The sequence below is a fragment of the Brassica oleracea genome, chromosome C1, assembly GCF_000695525.1.
Source record: "Brassica oleracea var. oleracea cultivar TO1000 chromosome C1, BOL, whole genome shotgun sequence".
NCBI lineage: Eukaryota > Viridiplantae > Streptophyta > Magnoliopsida > Brassicales > Brassicaceae > Brassica > Brassica oleracea.
Window position 1 is genome coordinate 41,557,923 of NC_027748.1, and position 22,471 is coordinate 41,580,393.

The 22,471-nt window shown below is 35.7% G+C and overlaps 5 protein-coding genes across 6 annotated transcripts; all 5 read right to left on the reverse strand.

The window, feature by feature from the left end:
* Positions 1-3,694: 3,694 nt before the first annotated feature.
* Positions 3,695-6,636, reverse strand: LOC106325598 (protein OBERON 1). The gene is made up of 3 exons (XM_013763677.1): positions 6,534-6,636; positions 4,933-5,998; positions 3,695-4,448 (listed from the first exon to the last, which is right to left on the reverse strand). The coding sequence occupies exons 2-3, from the start codon at positions 5,984-5,986 to the stop codon at positions 3,832-3,834; spliced, it is 1,671 nt and encodes a 556-aa protein (XP_013619131.1). The 5' UTR covers positions 5,987-5,998; positions 6,534-6,636; the 3' UTR covers positions 3,695-3,831.
* A 237-nt stretch (positions 6,637-6,873) lies between these two features.
* On the reverse strand, positions 6,874-11,524 carry LOC106325687 (heat shock protein 90-1). Its single transcript, XM_013763763.1, has 20 exons — positions 11,353-11,524; positions 11,019-11,222; positions 10,860-10,933; positions 10,652-10,777; positions 10,467-10,560; positions 10,300-10,383; positions 10,061-10,204; positions 9,840-9,953; positions 9,653-9,712; positions 9,443-9,517; positions 9,252-9,356; positions 8,952-9,092; positions 8,770-8,862; positions 8,580-8,657; positions 8,188-8,442; positions 8,002-8,104; positions 7,750-7,924; positions 7,560-7,665; positions 7,390-7,479; positions 6,874-7,280 (listed from the first exon to the last, which is right to left on the reverse strand). Exons 1-20 carry the CDS (start codon positions 11,467-11,469, stop codon positions 7,116-7,118), a joined length of 2,403 nt encoding a protein of 800 aa, XP_013619217.1. The 5' UTR covers positions 11,470-11,524; the 3' UTR covers positions 6,874-7,115.
* Positions 11,525-12,623: 1,099 nt separating this feature from the next.
* Positions 12,624-14,207, reverse strand: LOC106292781. Its single transcript, XM_013728440.1, has 4 exons — positions 14,046-14,207; positions 13,865-13,941; positions 13,056-13,248; positions 12,624-12,969 (listed from the first exon to the last, which is right to left on the reverse strand). The coding sequence occupies exons 2-4, from the start codon at positions 13,925-13,927 to the stop codon at positions 12,839-12,841; spliced, it is 387 nt and encodes a 128-aa protein (XP_013583894.1). The 5' UTR covers positions 13,928-13,941; positions 14,046-14,207; the 3' UTR covers positions 12,624-12,838.
* Positions 14,208-18,157: 3,950 nt separating this feature from the next.
* LOC106344572 (exosome complex component RRP42-like) lies at positions 18,158-19,994 on the reverse strand. Of its 2 annotated transcripts, none has more exons than XM_013783929.1 (8): positions 19,886-19,994; positions 19,656-19,783; positions 19,515-19,571; positions 19,333-19,425; positions 19,154-19,232; positions 18,943-19,067; positions 18,663-18,806; positions 18,158-18,572 (listed from the first exon to the last, which is right to left on the reverse strand). In XM_013783929.1, the coding sequence occupies exons 2-8, from the start codon at positions 19,779-19,781 to the stop codon at positions 18,330-18,332; spliced, it is 867 nt and encodes a 288-aa protein (XP_013639383.1). In that variant the 5' UTR covers positions 19,782-19,783; positions 19,886-19,994; the 3' UTR covers positions 18,158-18,329. The 2 variants fall into 2 exon arrangements, with proteins under 2 accessions (XP_013639383.1, XP_013639388.1); XM_013783934.1 differs by having other exon boundaries at positions 19,656-19,811; positions 19,886-19,976.
* Positions 19,995-20,828: 834 nt separating this feature from the next.
* Positions 20,829-22,307, reverse strand: LOC106340678. Its single transcript, XM_013779521.1, has 2 exons — positions 21,925-22,307; positions 20,829-21,738 (listed from the first exon to the last, which is right to left on the reverse strand). The coding sequence occupies exons 1-2, from the start codon at positions 22,305-22,307 to the stop codon at positions 20,829-20,831; spliced, it is 1,293 nt and encodes a 430-aa protein (XP_013634975.1).
* Between the last annotated feature and the right edge of the window lie 164 nt (positions 22,308-22,471).

Here is a 22,471-nt window from a genome sequence, read left to right on the forward strand (position 1 = left end):
AGGAAGAGTTGTGTTTAATTAATATAAACCAACAATGTCCCTTTGATTAATATATAATGAGTCGTACATCTTTTCATACGGAATAACAAAGAGTCTCACCATAATACACTACAAAGAAAGTTACGATCATTAGGAGAGACTAAGGAATGCTTTGAGATTTATTTTCCATCAAAGAAATCATCAAAGAAAGAAGGTTAAAAGGGAGAAGATCAATTGGTGGAATTGCATCCAAGGCTTGGATTCCAAGCATGGGTCAAAGTTAGTATTTCTTTAGAAATGTGTTAGGATTGAATTAAGGTAAACTAAATTAGGTCTTGGTGTTGATTTCATAATTGAAATCATAAAATTAATTAACATTGTACTCTCCATATTCTCCCTAATCTGCATCAAGACTTGGTTATGCACTTCCTTGACCTTTTCCATCTCCTTTTGAATCTCCTTCTTCTCATTATCCTTTTTCTTCTTCCTTTTTTCATGTACATATACAAAATAGTAACAGAATGTTGTGACCATAGTAGCATGGCGTAAGAAGGGTAAAACTGAGGAGCAAACGTCTTCCGTGAATAATATATCTTCCTCGTGTACAAGAAACGAACTAGTTGTTAAACATGAATCGTGACTGGACACACTACAATAAAACCACCTTAGCAAACAAAATTTTATTCTCTGGAAGCTTCTCCAAAGTAGCCGAGTATTTGAGGATGATCTCTTTTTCAAACCTAAAAAAGGTCAACCATAATCATAAGAAAGATGCATTTTCTCGTCTGCCAAATGAGGAAAAAGATGAATTCAGAAGCTTTTGAGAAAAATGAAGTACATGTTATTTTCAGCATTAGCATGCTCTTTTAGCTTCTTCATCATTTCTGTCACTGCAGTTACATGGACAAAACGGTTGTTCCTACAAAGGGCCTGAAAAGAATTGTAAATTAGTTCAAGAAGCAAGAGATAAACACATAAGCAAACATATCGTGTAAGTTTGAACTGCATGGCCAGCAATTGCTACAAGTTTGTCCAATATCATGTTTGTGGAACCATGAAGAATAAGTGTAAAGATGGAGTTAAGACCCTCTTTTCTTGCAATAGTCACCTGAGAACAATGTTAAAACATTGTAAATAAAAAGAGAGAGATATATAAAACAAAGACAAACAAGATATTCATCACTTTAATTCGATTGATTTCCTCCACATATATATAATATATGTGGCCCATATCATGATGACTTAGCTTGCTGCTAAGTTTCAACTGGTTTAACAATTAAAAGCAAGGTCAGATAAAGCATGTAAGAAAGTTTAGTGGAATTTAGAACACTTACAATAGGGACAGGCTCAGCCATCATGCAGAAATGGTTCATTTCAGACTCTGAAATTATTTCTATGGCCATCAACCTATCTAAAAGAAAGTTAGTTAGTTGTATATATGATCCAATAAGTGTTTCATCATTATGTTAAACTTACATGTGGTTATAAGTAAGCGCAACACTGAAGAAGCGAAATATTTGCCGCTAACAATGACATTTACACCTAGTTCAGCTAAACACTTGAAGAAAGCCTCGGTTTCCTTCAATTTCAAACAAAAACAAAAGGATTTGTCAATGAAAGCCAATATGTTATTGTTGAATAAATAAATTTAGTAATAAACAAACCTCTTAAGCACTATCAGACAACTCTATTTCGTATCCACCAGAAAACCCAGCCACCTAGATGTTTTCAATAAACAATGCTTATATCTGAAACACACACCAATCAATTTTTAAAAAATGCACAAAAAACTTACATTTTCATTTTCCAATTGAGTTTATAATGCTCAATGGTACCATTTAAAAATCATTCCTAGAATGAAATTTGATTCTTTTAGAGTTTGACCAAGGAGTTTTGTGACATAAATTCTATCACTGTCAAACTTTAAAGTATCAATTGGTAACATTTGGGTGCACGCCTACACAAAATAATAAAAATCTAATATTACCAAAAAATATTACTATTCATAATGCATATAAATAAAACAATATAAAATCTACATCAGTTACCATGGATGACAATACATTCTCATGTCAATAAACATTTCCAGCAATAGAGTATGTAAGTAAGGACTTGACTACCTCCTTGTTAGTCAAGTTGTCAGTATTATAATGATTTTTGACCAGTTGATTATAAACTGTAACAGCCTACAAGATTTTTAACAATATCATAAGAGTTTAAGCAAATCAAAGTAAAGAGTATTTACATAAGAGGTGAAAATAAAACATGATAAGTGAGCACCAACCAAATCATTAGCTTTTGAGTATCCCATTATACTAGATCTCGGATTCTAACTAGAACGAACATGCTCATTAGCTATTGCAGGAGCTCTCTAGCAAATGTATTGTCACAAGACCTCCTTGCCTAATTTTTTCCAGCTGAACTTTGTTATCAAAGCCTAAACAGCATATGAAACACATAAGATCAAGTAAAATACCTTAAAAGAGAGAAAACCTAGTTGAAACACATATGACCAAGATAAAATATAGAGAGGAAAAAAAAAGAAAAAGAGAACTTACTGGGAGGAATTAAGTTACGCATGACTATTATTTCATCATCATTTACACTATTTTTCGATGTTGAAGAAAATTTGCGTCTATACCAAATTGATTGTAAAACCAATGCAAAATTTATTGATTTTGTGTAACTGGTATTAATCTTTTTAGAGTTTTGAATTATTCAAATCTAATTTTTTTTTATATATTTATAGATGTTTGATCAACATTATTTTGGTCAAAATTGATTTCGGTTTGAATTTGATAGTTCATGTCTTTATTTGAAATAAATGTTAGTTCACAATGAAATTGACACAATATCAAAATTTAGGTAGAGAAAAGTACGTCAAAAATTGTTGAGATTTATCCTTTTTCCACAAATAGTTGTAATGTTTTTCTTTGTTATTGAAGCTTTTTTATTAGATTTATATTGATAATTTTGTAAAACATTACAAATGCTGGTAGAATATGTTAATATCTCATATTTAATATATTTTTTCATACTTCTTCAGTTTCAAAATGTATGATGTTTTAGATTTTATACACAATTATTAAAAAAATTACTTTACGTCTAAAAAATATTATTAAAATATAAGTTAAAAACTATTCAACCAATTATAAAATATATTACAAAATATTGTGGCAACACAGGTTTTAATAAAGTTAAGAATTACCTATAAAAATAAAAACATGTTACATATTAACATATCAAAACTCTCTAAAACATTATACAGTACGAAACATAGGGAGTATTAAATATCATTTTAAACTTCAAAATTTAACAAGTATTAGTATCATTATACACTTTTATTGTATATATTTAATTAAAACATATATTAATTTATTATTATTAACAAAATAATTTATTGGTTACTTAAAGGCAAAACAATTAATTTTTCAATATGGGTGAAAAATTTTAAACGACATTTAAAACAGAAGAAGTCAGTAGTCAACAAAAGTTACCAGGTACTCCCTTCATTCCTGAAATTAAGATTTTCTAAACCGTTCACGCTTATTAAGAATTCAATAAATATTTATAATTAAATTTTTTTTTAAACTTTATTATACACTTTTCAATAACTTTTCACCAATAAAATTTAATCAATTCAAATATTTTCATTTAATGTTATAAAAAAATATCTTAAAAATATAGAAAATCTATCTTTGTGGAACAAGTAAAAAATCTAAAACGATCTTACTTTCGAGAACGGAAGGAGTATTAAACATTAATAAAATACAACGACTACAAGACTTCACAGTTAACACGCACGCAAATCCAACAGTAATTGATTCGAAGCTGAACATGAATACAAACATTTCAAGGATTGGATCCGAAATGGTTTCTCTGGTTTGATCTTGGATCAACTCTTGGCGACGGTGCATTGTACCCACTCAGCATCTCTCTGATCTTTGAGTACATCACAGACTGTGAGGCCTCACCACCACCACTGTTACCACCACTTTCTTGCTCTTTTAACTTCTGAAACAGATACTCTTTCTCTGCCTCCGCCTCGCTCAGCCTCTGTTTCAGGTAGTTACTCGCATACTCCTCCTCAGTCTTCTCCTTCTTCGCTTTCACAATCCTCTCCAGCCTCTCTGCTTCCATTTTCGCCTCGTTGGCTTTCAACTGAAACATCTCTGCCTCTGCTTGTTTCAGCCTCACTATCCTCTCAACTTCCTCTATCTGTTGTTTCTTCTTCTGCCTCTCCATCTTCAGCTCCGCTACTTCCTTTGCCTTCTCTTCCATCTCCCTCTCGCATTCCTCAAGCCCCATCCTCGCTTTCTTGTACATCCTCGACTTCTCCTCCCCCACTATCTCCATCTTCCTCAGTGTCTCCTTCACAACTTCAGCAATGCGGTTGCATGCGTCTTGAGGTGCTATCATTCCTCCACCGTCTCCGTTTTCAAGGCTCTTTGGAGAGTCCAATTCAATTTCTTCACACACAAAAACATAGTTAGGACAGCAACTTAAAAAAAAAAATCTATATAACTACAGTAGAAACTATATAAATCAATAAACACTAAATTAATAAATTTATATATAGATACATTTTAATATAAGTACAAACAAAACCTTTTTTTTTTATATTCACAATAAAATTATCACTGAAAATTTTTACTATTTCAATATATTTTGATAATTTTAGTAAAACTATATCTAAAGGAGTAAAACTACACTTAAATTATATGAAACATATTTCATATACACCAAATAATTAACCGAAACAATATACGAGTCAAATTTCAAAAAAATAATCATTTTTTTTTTTTTTTTAAATATATATTTTGAACAGAAAATATATATAAAAAGAATTTTTTTTTGTAAATTAATACTTCTATAAATTATTAAAATACTAAAATTCCAACCTTATAAATTTACTAATAGAGTTTTTACTGTATTATGGTGAGTGTGCTTTACCTTGGAAGAACATGAGTATCAACTTTGCAGCTGTTGATTCAGCCAAGCCACCTTTAATCTTGTCAATAATCTCCTCACACTTCCAAAACAGTTTCCTCCCTCTCGTATCTTCACTCCCACGGAATATCCTACGCACAAAATCAAGCTCCTTCATCAAAGCCTCCCTGTCCCAGTTCGGCACACAGTGGTGAAACACATCTTTAACCCAACCGAGCAGCTCAGAGGTATGGTTGCAAGCTCTACACTTGAACAGCATCTCTCCCATCCCAGAGACACTCTTAGCCGAAACTCCCATCGAGATCTCCCCATCTCTAATCGCACAGTCCGTATGAGTCCAGTGAGAACACACGTCGCATCCAATCCAGCGGCACGTGTTGACAGCAAAGTCGAACTTGCTGCAGATCACACACATGCAGAGGTTGCAGAAGCCTTTCCTGTTAGCGCACATCTCGCAGCGACAGTCGTCTGCCGGGAGCTCGTTTTGGCAAGCGATGTTTCTGCATCGTTTGTGCAAGAAGATCTCGATGAGGTTTGTCTGAGAGAGGTTGATGTTCGGGTGGAGGAAGGCTTGAATACCAGTCTTTATAACCACAAGGATCTCGAGCTGCACTCTGTGAGCTCTGACAAGCGTCTTTGAGTTCAAATCCGAACGTGTCTGGACGAACTTCTGTAGAAACATGAACTCCTCAACGGGCTGTGAACCGTTTCCGTCGAGGATAGCTTTGAGCCCGTTCTTTAACTCCTCGAGGTATCCTTCTGGTAGTCGGAGCATCCTCTCGGAGACTAACTCCACTCTCTCTCTAGCTATGTCCTGTAGCGACACCTTGTCGGTAACCGACTTTCCTCCGCTCTCTGTCTTCTTTGCCATGATGGACTTTGAGGTCGGCCAGGTTTCTTGAGAGCTGGCGCTCTCGGCTGGTGATTCACGGACGATGCCGGAGCTGGAGCGTGACAAGTGGGGTGGATCCGAAGATGCGAGGGAGAGAACGGTTTGGAGCTGTTGGCGTGGAGGTAGCATTTGGTGAGGGAGGTTGGATCCAGATGATGTTCCCATCCGTTAAAAGTCCTGCAAAAAGAAAGGAAATTACATTTTAAGTTAAAACTTAAAACCAAAGGAGAAACCTTTGTAACACCGACACAATCTAACTGAAGTGACCGTAGTACGATTTGAGCTTATAAAAATTGAATCTTTCATGTAGAAATAGACACCGACATACGAAAACCACATCCTCTTGTTCAATTGAGCTGAGATCAATCACTAGTGGAAGCTCAAAAAACATAAAAGACAGAACAGACTAACACAAAACAGTGTCTAGAATGAAAGTTCATAGAATCTGTCTGCGTCGTGGAATGAACGCTAGAAAAGTCAAACACGAATCTTTTTTAAATCGGGAGTTAAAGATACACAGACATAAACTGAATGAAGCAGCCTCAGAAAGCACGATCTATAAAGTTATAAAACTTTCTCTTGGAATCTCGAGGACCAGCCTCTAACTTCAACAACCAAATCATGAAAATGATTTTGCTAAATTGAAAACAGAAATACTCCAAAGAAGAAATAAAATATTGGAATAAGGAGAAAGAGCTGCCGGAAGACTCACCGGAGAGATGACTGGAGAGCGTTACGAGTCGCACGCAGAGGACGAAGAACAATGGTGAGAAAGACCAAAGGGAAAGCTTAAAGATAATAAAAAAATGGAACCTTCTTTTCTTTTTTTTTTTTTTGTATTAAAATATAAATGAAGACGTACAGCTGCCAGTTTGTAGTACATAACGGTAACCTGACCAGCCGGTGATTCGTGTTGACTTTTTGAGCGCGATGTATCTTCCCAACGCTTACGTCGGGCCCCCGTCTCAAACCAATCCATTTCATACGCTAACAAGGCCCCTTTATTTAATTTAAAATCACCAGGTGTCCCAAATAGTTCTAATATTGCCCAATTAAACCCCAAAGATTCAACCTCTCAAATTTTATTACATCCAACCGAGTTAACTCGAACAAACTCAACATTCTCAATCTGTTTAACATAGCTAGAGAATATCATTGACGCATTGCTCATTGTTTGCTAAATTCAGAATTCTTGAGTTCTACTTATGTTGCTGCTATAAATAATAAAAGAAGAAACAATATGATATAAGAAACTGAGAATCGTAGCAGGAGAGGGCTATTATGAGGCTTCTGTTCATTTCTTCCCATCCACTTCAACTGGTTCAACCACTTCAGCTTCTAACAGCTCTGCATTGTGAGTATGCTGCTGCGGCTGGGCCTCGGGGCTTGACCATTTCCCGGAGAGAGCAGTATCCATCATCTCATATATCTTTCCACCGAGCTCTGCTGGATTCTCGGGCTGTACGTATTCAGAAACAACAATTAAGCGTTTATTAATTTTTTCACATCTCATTTTAAAGAAAGAGAAGGAAATAAGGTGTTGGTATAGACTGAACGTAGAGGCTTACCGTGAACCCACTAGACACTAATGCTGCATCGTACATAAGATCTATGGCTTTCATCGCATCTTCATCATTTGGATTACTCTTGTAAGCAGCCTGTAAAAAAACAGGTCAATATTGAAAACGTCCATTAAATTTATTCTGATAGCCAAGAAGGTTATATGATGAATGATTACATTTATGTTCTTGATGATCGAGTGGTCAGGATTGATCTCAAACACTCTTCTCCCTTTCATGAACTCGAGGCTTGTTGTGTCACCAGCTGATTGTGCCTTCATTAGCCTGTCCAGATAACATATTCTCCATTACTTCACCATGAACAATGCACAACCCAAGTTCTCAATTAGTAATTTGGTTAGATCTTACCTCTCCATATTGGCTGACCAACCAAATTTACCAGATACAAGAACACATGGCGATGAACTGAGACGGCTCGAAATTTGAACACTAGCAACCTTATCGCCCAATCGTTTCTTTATCCAATCACAAGTCTGCCCAAACTCCTTTTTTGCAGCTGCCTCTTTCTCCTCGTTCTTGTCACCTGTCAATACAAGATCACAGTCCGGAAGTGTTATTATGCGATTAAGTGGGAGTAAGGGAATTGCATGCAAAACTTGCCTAGGTCTAAGTCTTCTTTGCTGATGTCGATGAAGTCCTTATCCTTGTAAGATTTCAAGCTCTGTATAGCAACTTCATCAATGGGTTCAACCAGATATAGTACCTATAATCACACAACACAGAATATCAATCACCTATTAATCTCAGACTCACTATGAACATTTGCAAGGAGGTAAGAAGTGTTACCTCAAGCTCCTTCTCCAGAAGCTTCTCGAGGAAAGGTGCATTCTTAGCACTTGTAATGCTGTCGGAAGCAACGTAATATATAGCTTTTTGTTCAGCCTTCATATTCTCGACGTATTCATCCAAACTGATCATGTCATTCTCACTCTGGGAGGAGAAAAATCGAAGCAATGGAGCTAGACGCTTATGGTTCTCCCGGTCCTCGATGCAGCCTAGTTTTAGATGTTTGCCGAAATTATCCCAAAACTTTTCATAGTCCTGTGTTACGTAAACAGTGTAACGGTGTCATTCTCACTCGTCAGGAAAATCATCACCAGAACATAGCAGTGATTAGTAACGGGACGAAAAAAGGAGATAAAATATAAGTAGAAGGGATCAAGAGTCCTGATGCATACTTCTCTATTTTCACTCAAGGAAATCCCCAAAATCATATCAAAAGCTTTCTTCACCAGACGTTTCTTCATGATCCTCACCTTTAAGACACGATACAAAAACGTAAGCATAACAATACAACAACACTTAAACCAAACCAAAACAGAACATATATGTTGAAGGCTTTGCATAAAAATGGATATTAGCACTTACAATGCGACTTTCTTGAAGAATTTCACGGGAAACATTAAGTGGGAGATCGTGTGAGTCCACAACACCCTTAATGAAGCTCAAGTACCGAGGAAACTGTTCAAAAAGCACAAATGAACTGGATATCAATAACAAATAGAAAGACAGGTTTCTTGAAAGACCACACCAACAGAAACTATTCTCACCAGCTCCCCGTCAAAATCATCTGAAATGAAAACTCGTTTAACATAGAGCCTTATGTTTTTTGTCTTCTGATTAACCACGTCATCCTTCCCCATTGGTGAGACAGGTGGCACGTAAAGGATTGACCTAAACTCGACCTCACCCTACAATAAAGGCATTATCGGTAAGAGAATTTAAGAACAATCCATCAAATAGTGGATCAACGTGGTGTCAACATTTTCAACAGATACAACGCATAATCTGTTTCGGTTGTTTGATGGAGATGTACTATTTCAACAGATGTTTTCCCCTGAAGAACGTACCTCTGTTGTGAAGTGGGATGATGCCAATGGGTCCAAATACTCGTTGAAAGTCTTTCTGTAAAACTCATTGTACTCCTCTGTAGTCACCTCCTTAGAGTTCCGGAGCTGCAATAAAGAGAAGGGAAAAACTCGTAAAATGATTCCATATTTTTCATTCTGAGTACCCACAAGACACATTGAGCGGTCCTTACCCAAATTGGTTGTGTCTCATTAGTCAGTTCCCAGTCCCAGTATCTCTCAACAACCTTCTTTGTCTTCTTTTTTCCCTGTTATAAGCGAAAAGAACATGAACTCTTAGCCAACTATCCTTGCACACATAGTTATTCTCTGATTCTGATCGGAGTATTTGTTTGACGCTGATCAAGACAATTCTAAGAAGAGGAAAAGAACAACAAGTATACCTCAGCCTGGTCGTCCTGGTTATCTTGTTTTGACTCAGCTGGATCATCATCAACTTCAACCTGTATAAGAGAGAACCACGCATGCAAAAGAAGATTAATTGTCTTCAGCGCATTCCCTTGTAGACTGAGCAACTTGGGCATTTATGCTATATTTAAGTTTAGATATATGCCATCACGTTGATCATACCTCTTTTGTGTATCCCTTTTCCTGCCACGTGTAAATAGGGAAAGAAACAAACTGAGAATAGTTTTTCACAAGCTTCTGAACCCGCTCTGGATCTGCAAATCCTTTGTAATCCGGCTACATTAGGCAGTCACCACAAGAAAACAACGAGTTGGTTTAGGATGTAGGGTTGACAGAACAAATATTCAGTTGAGCGTACAAAAGAATACCAAAGCATTACGAACCTTAAGATGCAAAGTAATACGTGTTCCTCTAGGAATGATTAGCTGGGGATCAGTCTCTTCCTTAATGGTATAACTGCTTGATCCTTCTTCACCTTCCCATACATATTGCTTATCAGACTTTGGGCTCTTTGTCGACACAGTGACCTTCAAAATATAGAGAAGTAACACATTACTCAGTTGGTGAAGAGGTGGGCATATAAATGATCAGAGTACACAGAGATCTCAGTATAAGAAGTTACCCGATCAGCAACCAAGAACGCTGAATAGAACCCCACACCGAATTGACCAATCAAGTTGTTGTCACCACCTGCATCCTTGTTATCCTGAAGTTATTACAAAAATGCTTAGTTGTTTATGATTCCCAGATAAGATTGGGAAATAGTAGAATCAGAGAAACCAGTAGGACCTTTAAAGCTGTCAAGAACTTGGCAGTTCCACTCTGCGCGATAGTCCCAAGGCAGTCAACTAGTTCTTGTCGTGTCATACCGATACCTGAATCACTGGCAAAGTGAAAAAACCACAGACCACGTGTTAATACTCTACTCACCATTATGACTTTACACTTTCAAAGCAGAAACTACTATGACTTACGTGAGGGTTATAACTCCATTCTCCTTGTCAGCATAGATGCGAATATCAAGATCAGCAGCATCCTTTGAAAGCTCAGGGTCTGTAACGCTCAAATAACGCAACTTATCCAGTGCGTCACTAGCATTGCTGTTGGATAAGATAGTTAAAAACAAACATAAGAACTCAATTACAAAAACAAAGTAGAATAAAATCAGGAGAGAGGATATACCTGATAAGCTCCCGGAGAAACACCTCCTTGTTACTGTACAGACTGTTAACGATGAGGTCCATGAGACGACTAACCTGCCAATTTGTATCAATCATGAGTAAGTAACACACATAATTGATCACAAACATAAAGTCAACTAAACAAAAGAAAGGAACGTACTTCAGCTTGATATTCATATTTCTCAACCGGAGGAGGAGGAGGAGCCTGAGACGAAGAGTCTGATGCTGCAGCGCTGGATTCGTTCCGGTACCCCATAAACCAATTGGTTTTCATGTTCAAATGAGCCAAGGACTCACTTCTCCTACACTTCCCATTGGTTAAAGACGAGTACCATCTCGATTCAACGTCACCTCTCTTCGAATCCTAATACAGATTGAAAAAAAAAAAAAATCCTGATCCAGTTACATGATCATACGAAAGGCAATTGGGGATCTCAGATTCAGGAAACCGTAAGAAAGGATCAGCGAAATGAAAGGGGAAGTGAGGATGATACCGTGGTAGATGGGGAAGAGCGGTGAATCGAAGTCCCTGCGGCGGCGGCGGCGACGCGGAAGCTTCTGTCGCCGGAGCGTAGGAGGGAAGAGACGGAACGCTTCGAGAGCCTGAGCATAGTCGCAGCCTGAGATCCGATCGTTTCGGTATTGGTAGCAACTGAGCAAAGAAGAAACGATTGGCGGAGGAAAGAAGGTTTTAGTAGGGTTTTTGAGCTAAAGGCGAAGTTTCTGGATGTGAATTGCAATTACGGTTTAGGGATAATTACAATCGAACCCGGTACGATTGTGAACCGGGATGGAGTTTTTTATTTTTACAAACCCAAATGGCCAAACAATATGCTTTCGACGAGTTCTGTTGCCTCGCCGGATGGGGCATCGTCGATGTACCTGACCCTACCTATGTTGTTGTTTAGTTTGTCCATAACCAATCATCGTGCGAGCTCCTGACAATCGGTTTATTTTTTTGTCTTTTTTTTGTGGTTCTCTTCAATATCAGTGCATACAATCTGATTTTTTTTTTTTTTTCGGTCTACTATGGTCAAATAATTTCGTGAATTCAAGTCTCGAACACAGTGAACAAGCGTTAGGAAAACTGAGTTAGAATCATTGAGAATGAGTGAAGATAAGGCGGATTCAGTGAAGAGATCATTCGTCATCCAAGAGGATAATAAAAGTGCTAATCTCCAAACAAGAAACATGAAATGAGCTATATGCCAAAACATGTCTCATGATCTCCATGATATTTCTTGGGACATTTTTTTACCAATACTATTCTGTTAAGGCTATTTCTGTAAAAAAATGTTAAATTGTTTTCAGCTTTGTAACCTATATACTCTCTCGTTAGCGTCCAAAATCCATTAAAATATGTTGATTATGGCCATGTTCGTTTACCTATCGAGCGAACTGCGACCTGCCACATGCGACATGCGACTGATCGCATGTTGTTGTTCGTTTTGATGTCGCGTAACATACGACCTGCAATTGGTCGCATGTCGCAAGTCAAAAATTGTTGTTCGTTTTGATGTCGCGCGGCTGATCGCACGACCAGTCGCGGGTTCCCATTCAAATTGCCCGAAAAAACAGTGACTAAAAATTTAAAAAAATTTGATAGCGCAACTGGTCGCGCGACACGTAAACGAACGTAATATTAGTCGCATGTCGCGCGACACGCAATCGAACATGATCTATGTAATTGGAGAGAAAGCAAGCCATATGTATGGGGTCATACTATTTATCTGTCACATAACGTATTCGCACAAAGCCATATGCGTAAACATCTGAGAGCAAGCATTGTATACAACCAAAGTACAAAACTATATTTTTTTCCTCCTTGCAAGATTTTACCAAGCTAAACAGCATTTTTGGCTCCAGTTTGTTTCTTCCTAGTGCATATGTGGCTTTTATCTCCACAAACAAACCAAAAAAAAAAAAGGAAAAGAAGAGAGACAAGAACGTACATAAACATCCAAAGTGTAATATCAATTGTCAAGATTCAAGCTTTAAAGATACAACTCGAGACTGTCGGTTGCGCTTAGCCGCCTTAACAAAGACTACTGATAGACAAGACGGTGCCCACCATGGCCGTCGAACTCTCTGCTCACCTTTCAAGCAAGCCACTGTCAAACAAACACACATTTACTCAAATTTCTGCAGCAACTTTAAACTGAAAGAGAAAGAGAGAGAGAGAGCGAGAGAAAGAAACCTTTAATCCTTCTGAGTTCTTTACAGAGGGTGATGAAGTCTCCCCATTTCATGTGATGCCTCCTAATGAAGTGAAGGATCTGTTCCGTTGTAAACACAGACATGCTTTCTAGATATTCTCCATTGACGCCGTTTTCTTTGAAAATCAGTCGGTAGCTTCCAAGGTTTATCTCCTCAAGCCAAGATCCAACATCCTATAGAATTAAAAAAAAAAAAAAAAATCTTCTCATCTACAAGTAGCTGCTCCATGGACATAGAGCACAGACTAAAAAAAATCAAAAGCAGTAGATTCTGAATGAACTAAAACAATATATAAGTGGACTAATTACATCTCTATCTCAAGAAACATCTTTCTATGATAAGGAACATGTTTATCTTCAGTTTGCCATCAACTAAGCTCTATCTAGCATTCATCCTTTCCAGGAGTTTTCTCTTTTGATTGAAGAGCAAATCAGCAAGTGAACAACATCACTGAACACTAAAGTCAGTGATGCCCTGAGGCAAAAGCAAATCCGAGTAAATGTACATCAACAAACAAATATCTCACGGACAAAAAGAGCACTTAAGTTTGGTCAAAGGTAAAGAAAAAAAAAAAAGATTTGTTCTTTCAATAAACATCATATCCCAATTCTTAAGAATCATCATTGGATCCAATCCAACAACAACAACTCACTAGGCTCATACGTGGAAGAGATCATAAGAGAATTAAATTAGGTAAAGATGATTTCACGAGAGACTCTGCAGCAACACACAACAAAGTCTAACGAAAGAAACATGCTCAAACTGAATGATTGAATTGAATTGAAATACCTCAACAGTCCAGATGAAGAAATCGAGAGGCTCGGGTGGATGTTGATGATCTCTGCTGCTCATCGTCGTCGTCTCCTCTGCACAAAAGTCCCAATACAATTCGATCATTTTAGCTTTACATGAAAAAAGCTCAAAAAGCAAAGCATCAAATCCGAAAAGGAGGAATGGGACGAAGCTTTACCGAGGAGACAGCTTTGTTAAAGATCCGAAATTTAAGCTTTGATTTTTTGAGAGTGAACTTCTCGGGATCACCAAAACGGAGAAGGGGACGAGATTTTCAGCGTACTTTGCAGTGCAAAATGAGGCATTTTTAAGGTTTCAATAGAGAGAGACGATAGGTTTGGGGACTAATGGGACCATTTAAGCAAAATCTGAGCTTTTTATTTTTCTATTTTGGCAACTCTTACTCCACGCGCCACCGTCTCTCCGTATCTTTCCCCTTTTTTTGAGCTTTTAATACTATGAGGAGCTAGTAATTGGAAGATGATTAAATTTGATTAAATAACAATTTGTTATGTAGAGAAAAACAATTAAAATCACAATTTGTTGTGTAGTTAAACTTGGTTTTATTAGCAAATGACAAAATGGCAAGTGACACTGTATCTGGTTTGCCTCATTAAAGAGGTTCCACTCTTATATTGTGCATGGAACACAAAATAACCTTAGTGGACACTAAGAAATGAAAAATATATAATTCATAAGCTCTTTTCAAACCAATTTAATTAGTACTCTTTTCCTTTTCCTTTTCCAAATCAGCTTATAACGATGCTATTTAGTTAATAACTAGATTAAGATCGCGGGATAAACATTATATATAAAAATTATTTTATGTATTATATGTTCTTAAATATTATATTATGAAATAATAAATATATATTAAATAATTAAAAGTCAGTAACTATTACAAATATAATTAAATTGGTGCAAACGTATAAATCAATTTTATTAATCCAAACAATTTTTTAAAAAAATTTGATAGGATATGTAATTAAATTTAAATGATATTAACATACATAGTATATTTTTAATATTAATGTCTATTAAATGATGCTTTCTACTCATATGTTTTTTGGATCATGTGTATCTTTAATAGCAAAAATTTTAAATTACTGATAACAAAATTTTCACTGTGGGATTAATAATTTTAGTAATTGATAATTTTAAAAAATTTATCAATGTTAGTTCAAAACTTTTATCAAAAAAAATTATTTAAAGTAAATTTTGAAACTAAAATATTTATTTATTCAATATAGTTTATAGTTTAATTTAGAATCATATATATACATATATATTTTAAATCTTAACAATTAATTAAATTAGACTTTTACTTTTATGATTTTGTAATCATTTGTATTTTGTCATAACAAAAATTTTAAACCATGGATCGCAAAATTTGAATGTGAGAATTTTAACAGTTTTAGTAATTTATAGTCGTTTTTTAAAATTTAAAATATAACATATACAGAAAAATCTAAATTTTTATAATATGGTTATTGTGGTTTTTTAAAAATTATTTTAATAGTTTAAAATTAAACAAATTTGATAGAAGATACATTATTATTTTATTAGATCTTTATTATTCAAAATCATTAATTGTCATATATACTTTACTTACATTAGGTAATTCCGTAATCTTTATTTAAGGAAATAATAAATGACATTAATAATTAATTTATGGTTAGTTTAATAAAAAGCTTATTGTATAATTAGATGGACCAACCTATTTCTCTAATAATTCTAAAAATCATCGTAGTGATGACACGTGGCTAGAAAAATAAGTTGTAATGTTTCACAAATAATATATAGGGGATATAATTATCTTTATATTTTCTCGAGATTTCGTTATATTTTGCTAATATTTTACTAATATTTAGTAAAATTATATCTAAAAAATATTTAAGTTTTACAAAAAGGTATTTCATATACACTGAATAATATAATAAAAATAATATAAAAGTTAAATTTCAAAAATTTAATTATTACACCACCAACGAATTGTAAACAGTTTTGTATATTATTAATTTATTATCCTCTAGAAATTGGATGTGATCCGGTCTTGTTCCAACAAATTATAGCATTTGTCTCGGAGTTCTATTACTTTTTCTTAGTAATTCGAATCAGAGGCAACAATCACCACCGTGGATGGAGGAGGATTATCTCTAATCCATGTATCGATCATTTTTAATCGTCATATCTGCTCGTTTGTATTTGACCACATTTTCACTTTCTCAAAGTTGCATTTAAAGCTCATATGTTTTGCATGGATCCAATGGATTTCAATACTATTCTCCTCGTTGTATCCATGGTGTGCCAGAAAGTGTGCCAGAAAGCTTCTCATTTGAGCTGCCACTGTACTAGTTTGCGAGATTTTGATGGTGCAGTTTTCCACATCCCATACCACAAGTTTGGGACGATCTCTGTATAAAAGAATGAGTATATTGTCTTGTATATTATATATAGATTTCAATAGAAATCTATGTAAATCTCTCAAATTTTTAAACAATAATGACTTTATATGAAAACGTAATGAGAACTATTCCATTCATGGTATCAAAGCGAGTGATCTCATGAACCAATTCTTTTGTTTCTTCTTCTATTCTACCTCACGTTTATCCTTATTACTAAGTTAATGAATGAATATCATATGTTGGAGGTGCTCTAAGACTACGTACAATAGTTTACAAATTCAACACCCAAGTTTTTTTCTTTTAATATTCAACATCATCTTTTTTTCCGTCCACATATTAATTCAACATCCACTTTACTTTCACATGATACAATGATTTTGTTTAATAAATTCAACACCATAAACTCTATTTTATTTAAAACGTTTTAAAATATAAAAGTTAATTTGTTAAAAGTTATTGTAAAAAATCGAACTAAAATTTACTTAGAACTACAAACAAATTATATTCAAAATATTTGTTGTTTTGTATCTAAATCAAATGAAACAAATTTCTATTTATACCGTATGAAAAATTAAAAAATCTAGTTACAAGATAAATATTAAGATTATTTACTATATAAAAATTCATTACAAACAATTAGAGTGAAAAAATATAAAAATAGAAGTAGCCAATAAAATAACAACATTTGTCATTGTCTCTTTCTATTTAGATTATTCACATGTTAATAAACTCAACATAAATTACTCCAACTCACTTTCAACACTCTTATAATTCAACAATTGAATTTTGTTTTCAACAATTGAATTTTGTTTTCAACAACTTCATTGTGGATAGCATTTCCAACATCACATTATTTTTCATTCTAAAATAGAATTTGAAATAGTTTGAAGTAAAAATGTTCTAATGGTATTTTATTTTAACTATATAATAGAGTAATTAAATAGTGTAATTCATTTGATTTTTTTTCATCATTTTATTTTTCACTATTAAACATAGTACGATTGGGTAGAATCCAATTCTATTATAGAATTAATATATTTTGAATGAGAAAATAAAATGAAGATGGTCTAACTGAAACTCTGGTTTTCTCTCTCTTACTCCACGCGCTTCTCCACCATGACGCGCTACTGCCTCTTCAATTTTTGTTTGTGTTAATGCTATGAGCTAGTAATCGGAAGAAAACTAAATTTGACTAAAAAAAATCACAATTTGTTATGTAGTCAAAGTACTATTATCAGTAAAAGAAGAAAATGGCAAGTGACACTGTACAGGTTGCCTCTCAGAGCACTTCCAATGGGGTGCTCTCAGATATAAAGGTTCCACTCTTTTCCACTGAATGAGACATAAAAAAAATGAACTTAGTCGAAATGAAAAATATAAAATTCATAAGCTTTTTCAAACCAATTTAATTAGTACTCTTTTATTTTCCAATTCAGCTTATACCATGCAAATTACTATTATGCTATTTAATTAAAATGAAGCCAAGAAGAGAAAGGTAAGTAAACTGTGGAGGTTTGGAGAGAACAGTGAACTTAAATGTTTCAAAGTCATTACCAATCAATAAGCTGAGATACACATGATCAGTGGTCATACTATATAAGATAATTTGACCTTTGGGTTTCATCATGGACCACACACAAATCTTCTCTTCTTTCCAAATCCATAGCTCTCTTTGCTGACCTGATCTCCCTTCTCAATCTCTCCTCCCAAAATATATCACAATCTCTCATGCAACTTGTTCTGTTTTTTTTTCTCACTTTAAACAAAGATCCATAATCAATGGAGTCAAAAGAAGTAAAAGTACATAGCCACATTACAAGGAACCGCCCTTCTGCCTCTTTAGAGAAACTTAATGTTAGCAAAACAGTCTTTTAGTATTAGAACGCATGGAAGATTGTTTTGATTAGCTAATCTGTTCTGACTTCAAAGGCACAGTTTTTTTTCTTTGGAGTTTGCAAACGTTTAACTTGGATACAAATACGATTGATTCAAACAATGGTCGTTGCACACATATTTTGAACATTTTGAGTTAAATAAACTCAAAAAGGATTGCAAAGTCAAGACTCATCGTCTTCACAGGCCTCTGCAGCTGAAATCTTAGAATCAAGATTGTTCATCAGAGTCTCTGACACATGCTTAGCCACAGAGATCATGTCGAGGATGACGCTCGGGTCTAAACCAGACCCGCCTCTTTTGGTTAACCCACAGATATGTCCCCCACGGTTCACTGATATAGAAACAGCTGAGCTCATCTGAGACTCCTCTTCCGCTGTTGCATCAACAATGTAATGATTCCCCACCTGATAAAACCAAAACACAAGAGCATTTACATGGACGTTAAGTAAACTTTAACTAAGAAGATGTAATGTTGTGATTCAGGCTATGCTTACTTTAGTTAACGTGACTATGACTGGGACACTGGAAGTGTCAAACTGTTGATACTCTTCGTCGCTGATGTCAATCTCTGGCTGCTCATCGTCCGCCACTTCAGCTGAAACTTGGACTTTTGGTATAGCTGTGTTCGTTAAAGCAGCCTGCAAGGAAAGCATTAGTCAACAAGTTTACTAAACTATCAATTTGCAACATATCTTAAGACTACAAAACCAACTAAAAGACAAAATAGACCGAACCAATCTACGATCAACTTAAACGAAAGACCCTTTCAATTACCTTGATGGCAGCACCCAGTGCATCCAATAGATTCCCATCTGAACTAATGACAAGGCCATCTATATAAAGGTCCCAGCAGACTCTTCCTTCTTTGATCAAAAGCGAAGATAGATTTATACCAGCCCCTATTAACCAAACATGAATAGCAGCTATAAGCATTACAAGCTGAAAACATAACAATATGCAGTTTAGAAAGAACATGATTGCAAACCTGCTCCACTTTTGCCACCAAGAAGACATATTTGAAGAGCCAAAGCAAGCTCAGAAGACAACTCCTCACCTCCTCTCCCCTGAGTAACAGCAAGTTACAAAGTATTAGAGACTTTAAAGACCATAAAGGTTGAGACTTTGAAGACAAAAGTGATGAATATGATAAGCCAAAATGCTCACCCCGAAGGTAGGTTCTGCGGTTGGACTGCAATCAATGAAAACAGCAACCTTTCCTTTATCAGGCTGCAGAGAACTTGGCCTCCCAATCTCAGCCTGTAATCACACAAGATTACTGCCTTAACATTCATAGTAACACTTCTAAGTCAACAATGACAGTGAAGAGAGAATAATAAAGGAAGTACCTTTACACTGGCAATGACATCAGTTCCACCTATTCTAACTCTCGCTGAACCATTAGCCTTAAACCCAACAAAAGAGTAAAGAGAGTAGTAAGCAAATCTGTTGAAACCTAACCGATCAGTTCTCGGAGATTATTACATTACCTGTGGAATAACGCCGGTTTCGACGTAGATGTCACGGTAAGTCAATCTTTTCCGACCATCAGTTCGAAGATCCTGAGCAATCCCACCTTTAATAAACTGTTGCTCCCCAACAGAAACACCCACCATTACTACAAACAGACACAACACAACACAGCTCTGTTTCTGAGTAAAGTACATATCTTTATATAGCAAAATCGAAAGAGAATGTAAACCCACAAAAACTTCTTTACCTTCGTTGAGAATTCGATAGAAGACAGCAACTCTGAAGTTCCCCGGCGACGGTAGCGGCAAGTTTGGATTGGTTTAGGTTAAAGGAAGCAGTGACAGTTGCCGGTAGGGTTTAAAGATTGTATGAAGGTAATTTATCGACTCTTAGTAAGGGTAATTTAGTCATTTAAACTGTTATTACTTTCCTTCACTTCTATTAAAGTCTGATGCTTTTGACCCCAAAAAGAAAAGAGAGTCAAATGTTTATAGCTTCTGTAAAGTAGTCAAAGTGTATGATTTGCTGATTCATAAGGGAACTCATCATGAGAGCTTGAGAGCAGATGCTGTGTGCCTCTTTGGTTCATATTCCTAAGTCTCAAACAAGATATTAGCCATGTTGTATATAGTAAATGTGTATACAAGAAGATGGTGTTGATGTTTGGTTACTATATCTTGCTTGTTCTCTGTTAGTTTAGAAAGCATAACAATCTTGTCTTCTCAGTTTTTTCTTATTAAATAAGAAAAGTTATTTAAATCAACATTCAAACCCCCAACGCCATCATCCTCAATCTAATGCCCTTTTAGCTCAATTAAATTGCATAATCTAGTTCCAGTTTTACTCCTGTGATATCAACAGTCTGAGACATTGCATCAATAATATTAGATTACTACTCTGAGTCATATTGTCATCCAACAACAACAACAAAAGAAACAAGACAATACACTTGTTCAAAACTACATCAACCTGCTTATTTAACCCAAAAGATTACCCTCCTTTTTAACTCAATTAAATTGCATAATCAAGTTTTAGTCTTATGAGAACAAGAGTCTGAGACATTGCACCAATAATAACAGATTCTTGGAGGACAAGAAACTACTCTGAATCATATTGTCATCCAACAACAACAACAACAACAAAAGAAACAAAGACAATACATTGATTCAAAACTACATCAACCTGCTTATTTAACCCAAAAGATTTACTACACACCTCCTTATGGTTTGCAAGCATTGCTTTCTTAGCCCCAGCTTCTTCTGGTTCTCGGGCAACCAAGGCTTGAAAGAACCAGCACGAGTAACATTCTTCAAGTAGAAGAAAAAACCACGTAGCAACTTCAATCTCGCCTTATCATCACCATCCACACGTCTGTATTCTTTATCAAAATCAGATACATTCTCAAGATAGGAAGGCCCCAACTCAGAAGTCTCATAAGTGCTTACTCTTCCCTTTCTAAATTCTCTGCAACGACTCACTGGTTTTTTCTCTGATACCTCACCAGAGAGCCTCGACAACTCTCCTTCATCGTATGGTTTCTCCAGAGCTTCCATTAGCTCTTTTGTAAACACACAGTTTCTACTCTCGTCCTCGGTACTATCTTTCTCGAGATCAATCACTGTCTTGCTCTTGGACACCACAAAAGGTGTACTACTTGCTCCATGTAAGAAGGGGGAATCACTAACCATTATATCATCATCATCATCATGAGAACAAGACTCAGTATCTTGCTCAACCTTTACTTTTGCTAATAGATCCTTTTCAAACTGAACAGGAACAGTTGGGGAATCTTTAAGAGAGTCTACAAGCCATGTGAGGTAGCTCATGTAGTCTTTATCCACAGCTGCTTCATTCTTCTTCTTCCTTGTCCCAACAGAAACTCCTTTGTTGCTTTGTGTCACTGGAACAGTCTTATCTACAGCTGTATCTACTCGCTCCCTATGAACAACTCTTGAAGCCCCTGCTGCTTTAGTTTCATCAATCTTCTTCTTTCTTCGTTCAGCAATCCTGTTATCTCTTCTAATGACTTCTTTGGTCCTAAACAAGGGAACATCTGACATTTTCTTAGCTTTGCTGTCTTGTTGGATGGTTTCTTTGGTTCTAACCAACGGAACATCGCATGAAGTGTTAGCCTTTGATGCTGACATCTTCTTAGCTATGTTTTCTTGGGCTCTAACCAACGGAACATCCCTTAAAGTGTCAACCTTTGACACTTTCCTTGCTTTGCTGTCTCGTTGGGTGGCTCTAACCAAAGGAACATCCTGTGAAGTGTTAACCTTTGTTGACTCTGACACTTTCCTAGCTTTGTTGTCTCGTTGGATGGTTCCTTGGTTCCTTGAAACACTAGCGGACTCAAACTCAGCCATCTTCCTCTTTCTTCGTTCAAAAGCTCTATTGTCACGTTGAATGCTCTCTCGAGTTGTAGCTACCGGAACAGCTCTTGAAACCTCAGCCTCAGACCCAATATCTTTCCTCTTTCTCTGCTGAGGAACTCTGTTGTTGATTGGTGGTAATGAGAAGAAACAAAGATTACGAGTTTCAGATTCCACATTGTCATCGTCAAAGGGAGGGAAGAAAGTGTTGTCGCCACCACTAAGATGATGATCGAAGAAGAACTTGTACTCATCATCAACCAAGATGAACCTTCTGCATCCATTATCATTATCCATAACTGCTTTAGGGTTGTTTAAAACAATTATAAAGGAAATTTTGGAGATGGGAGAAGAATATGAAGAGACGGATATAGAGTTATATGATATATGTCTTATTGGATACGTCATTTATAACTTTAAAAATGACCTATAGGAATCCAAGTAATTATATTAATCTTTTT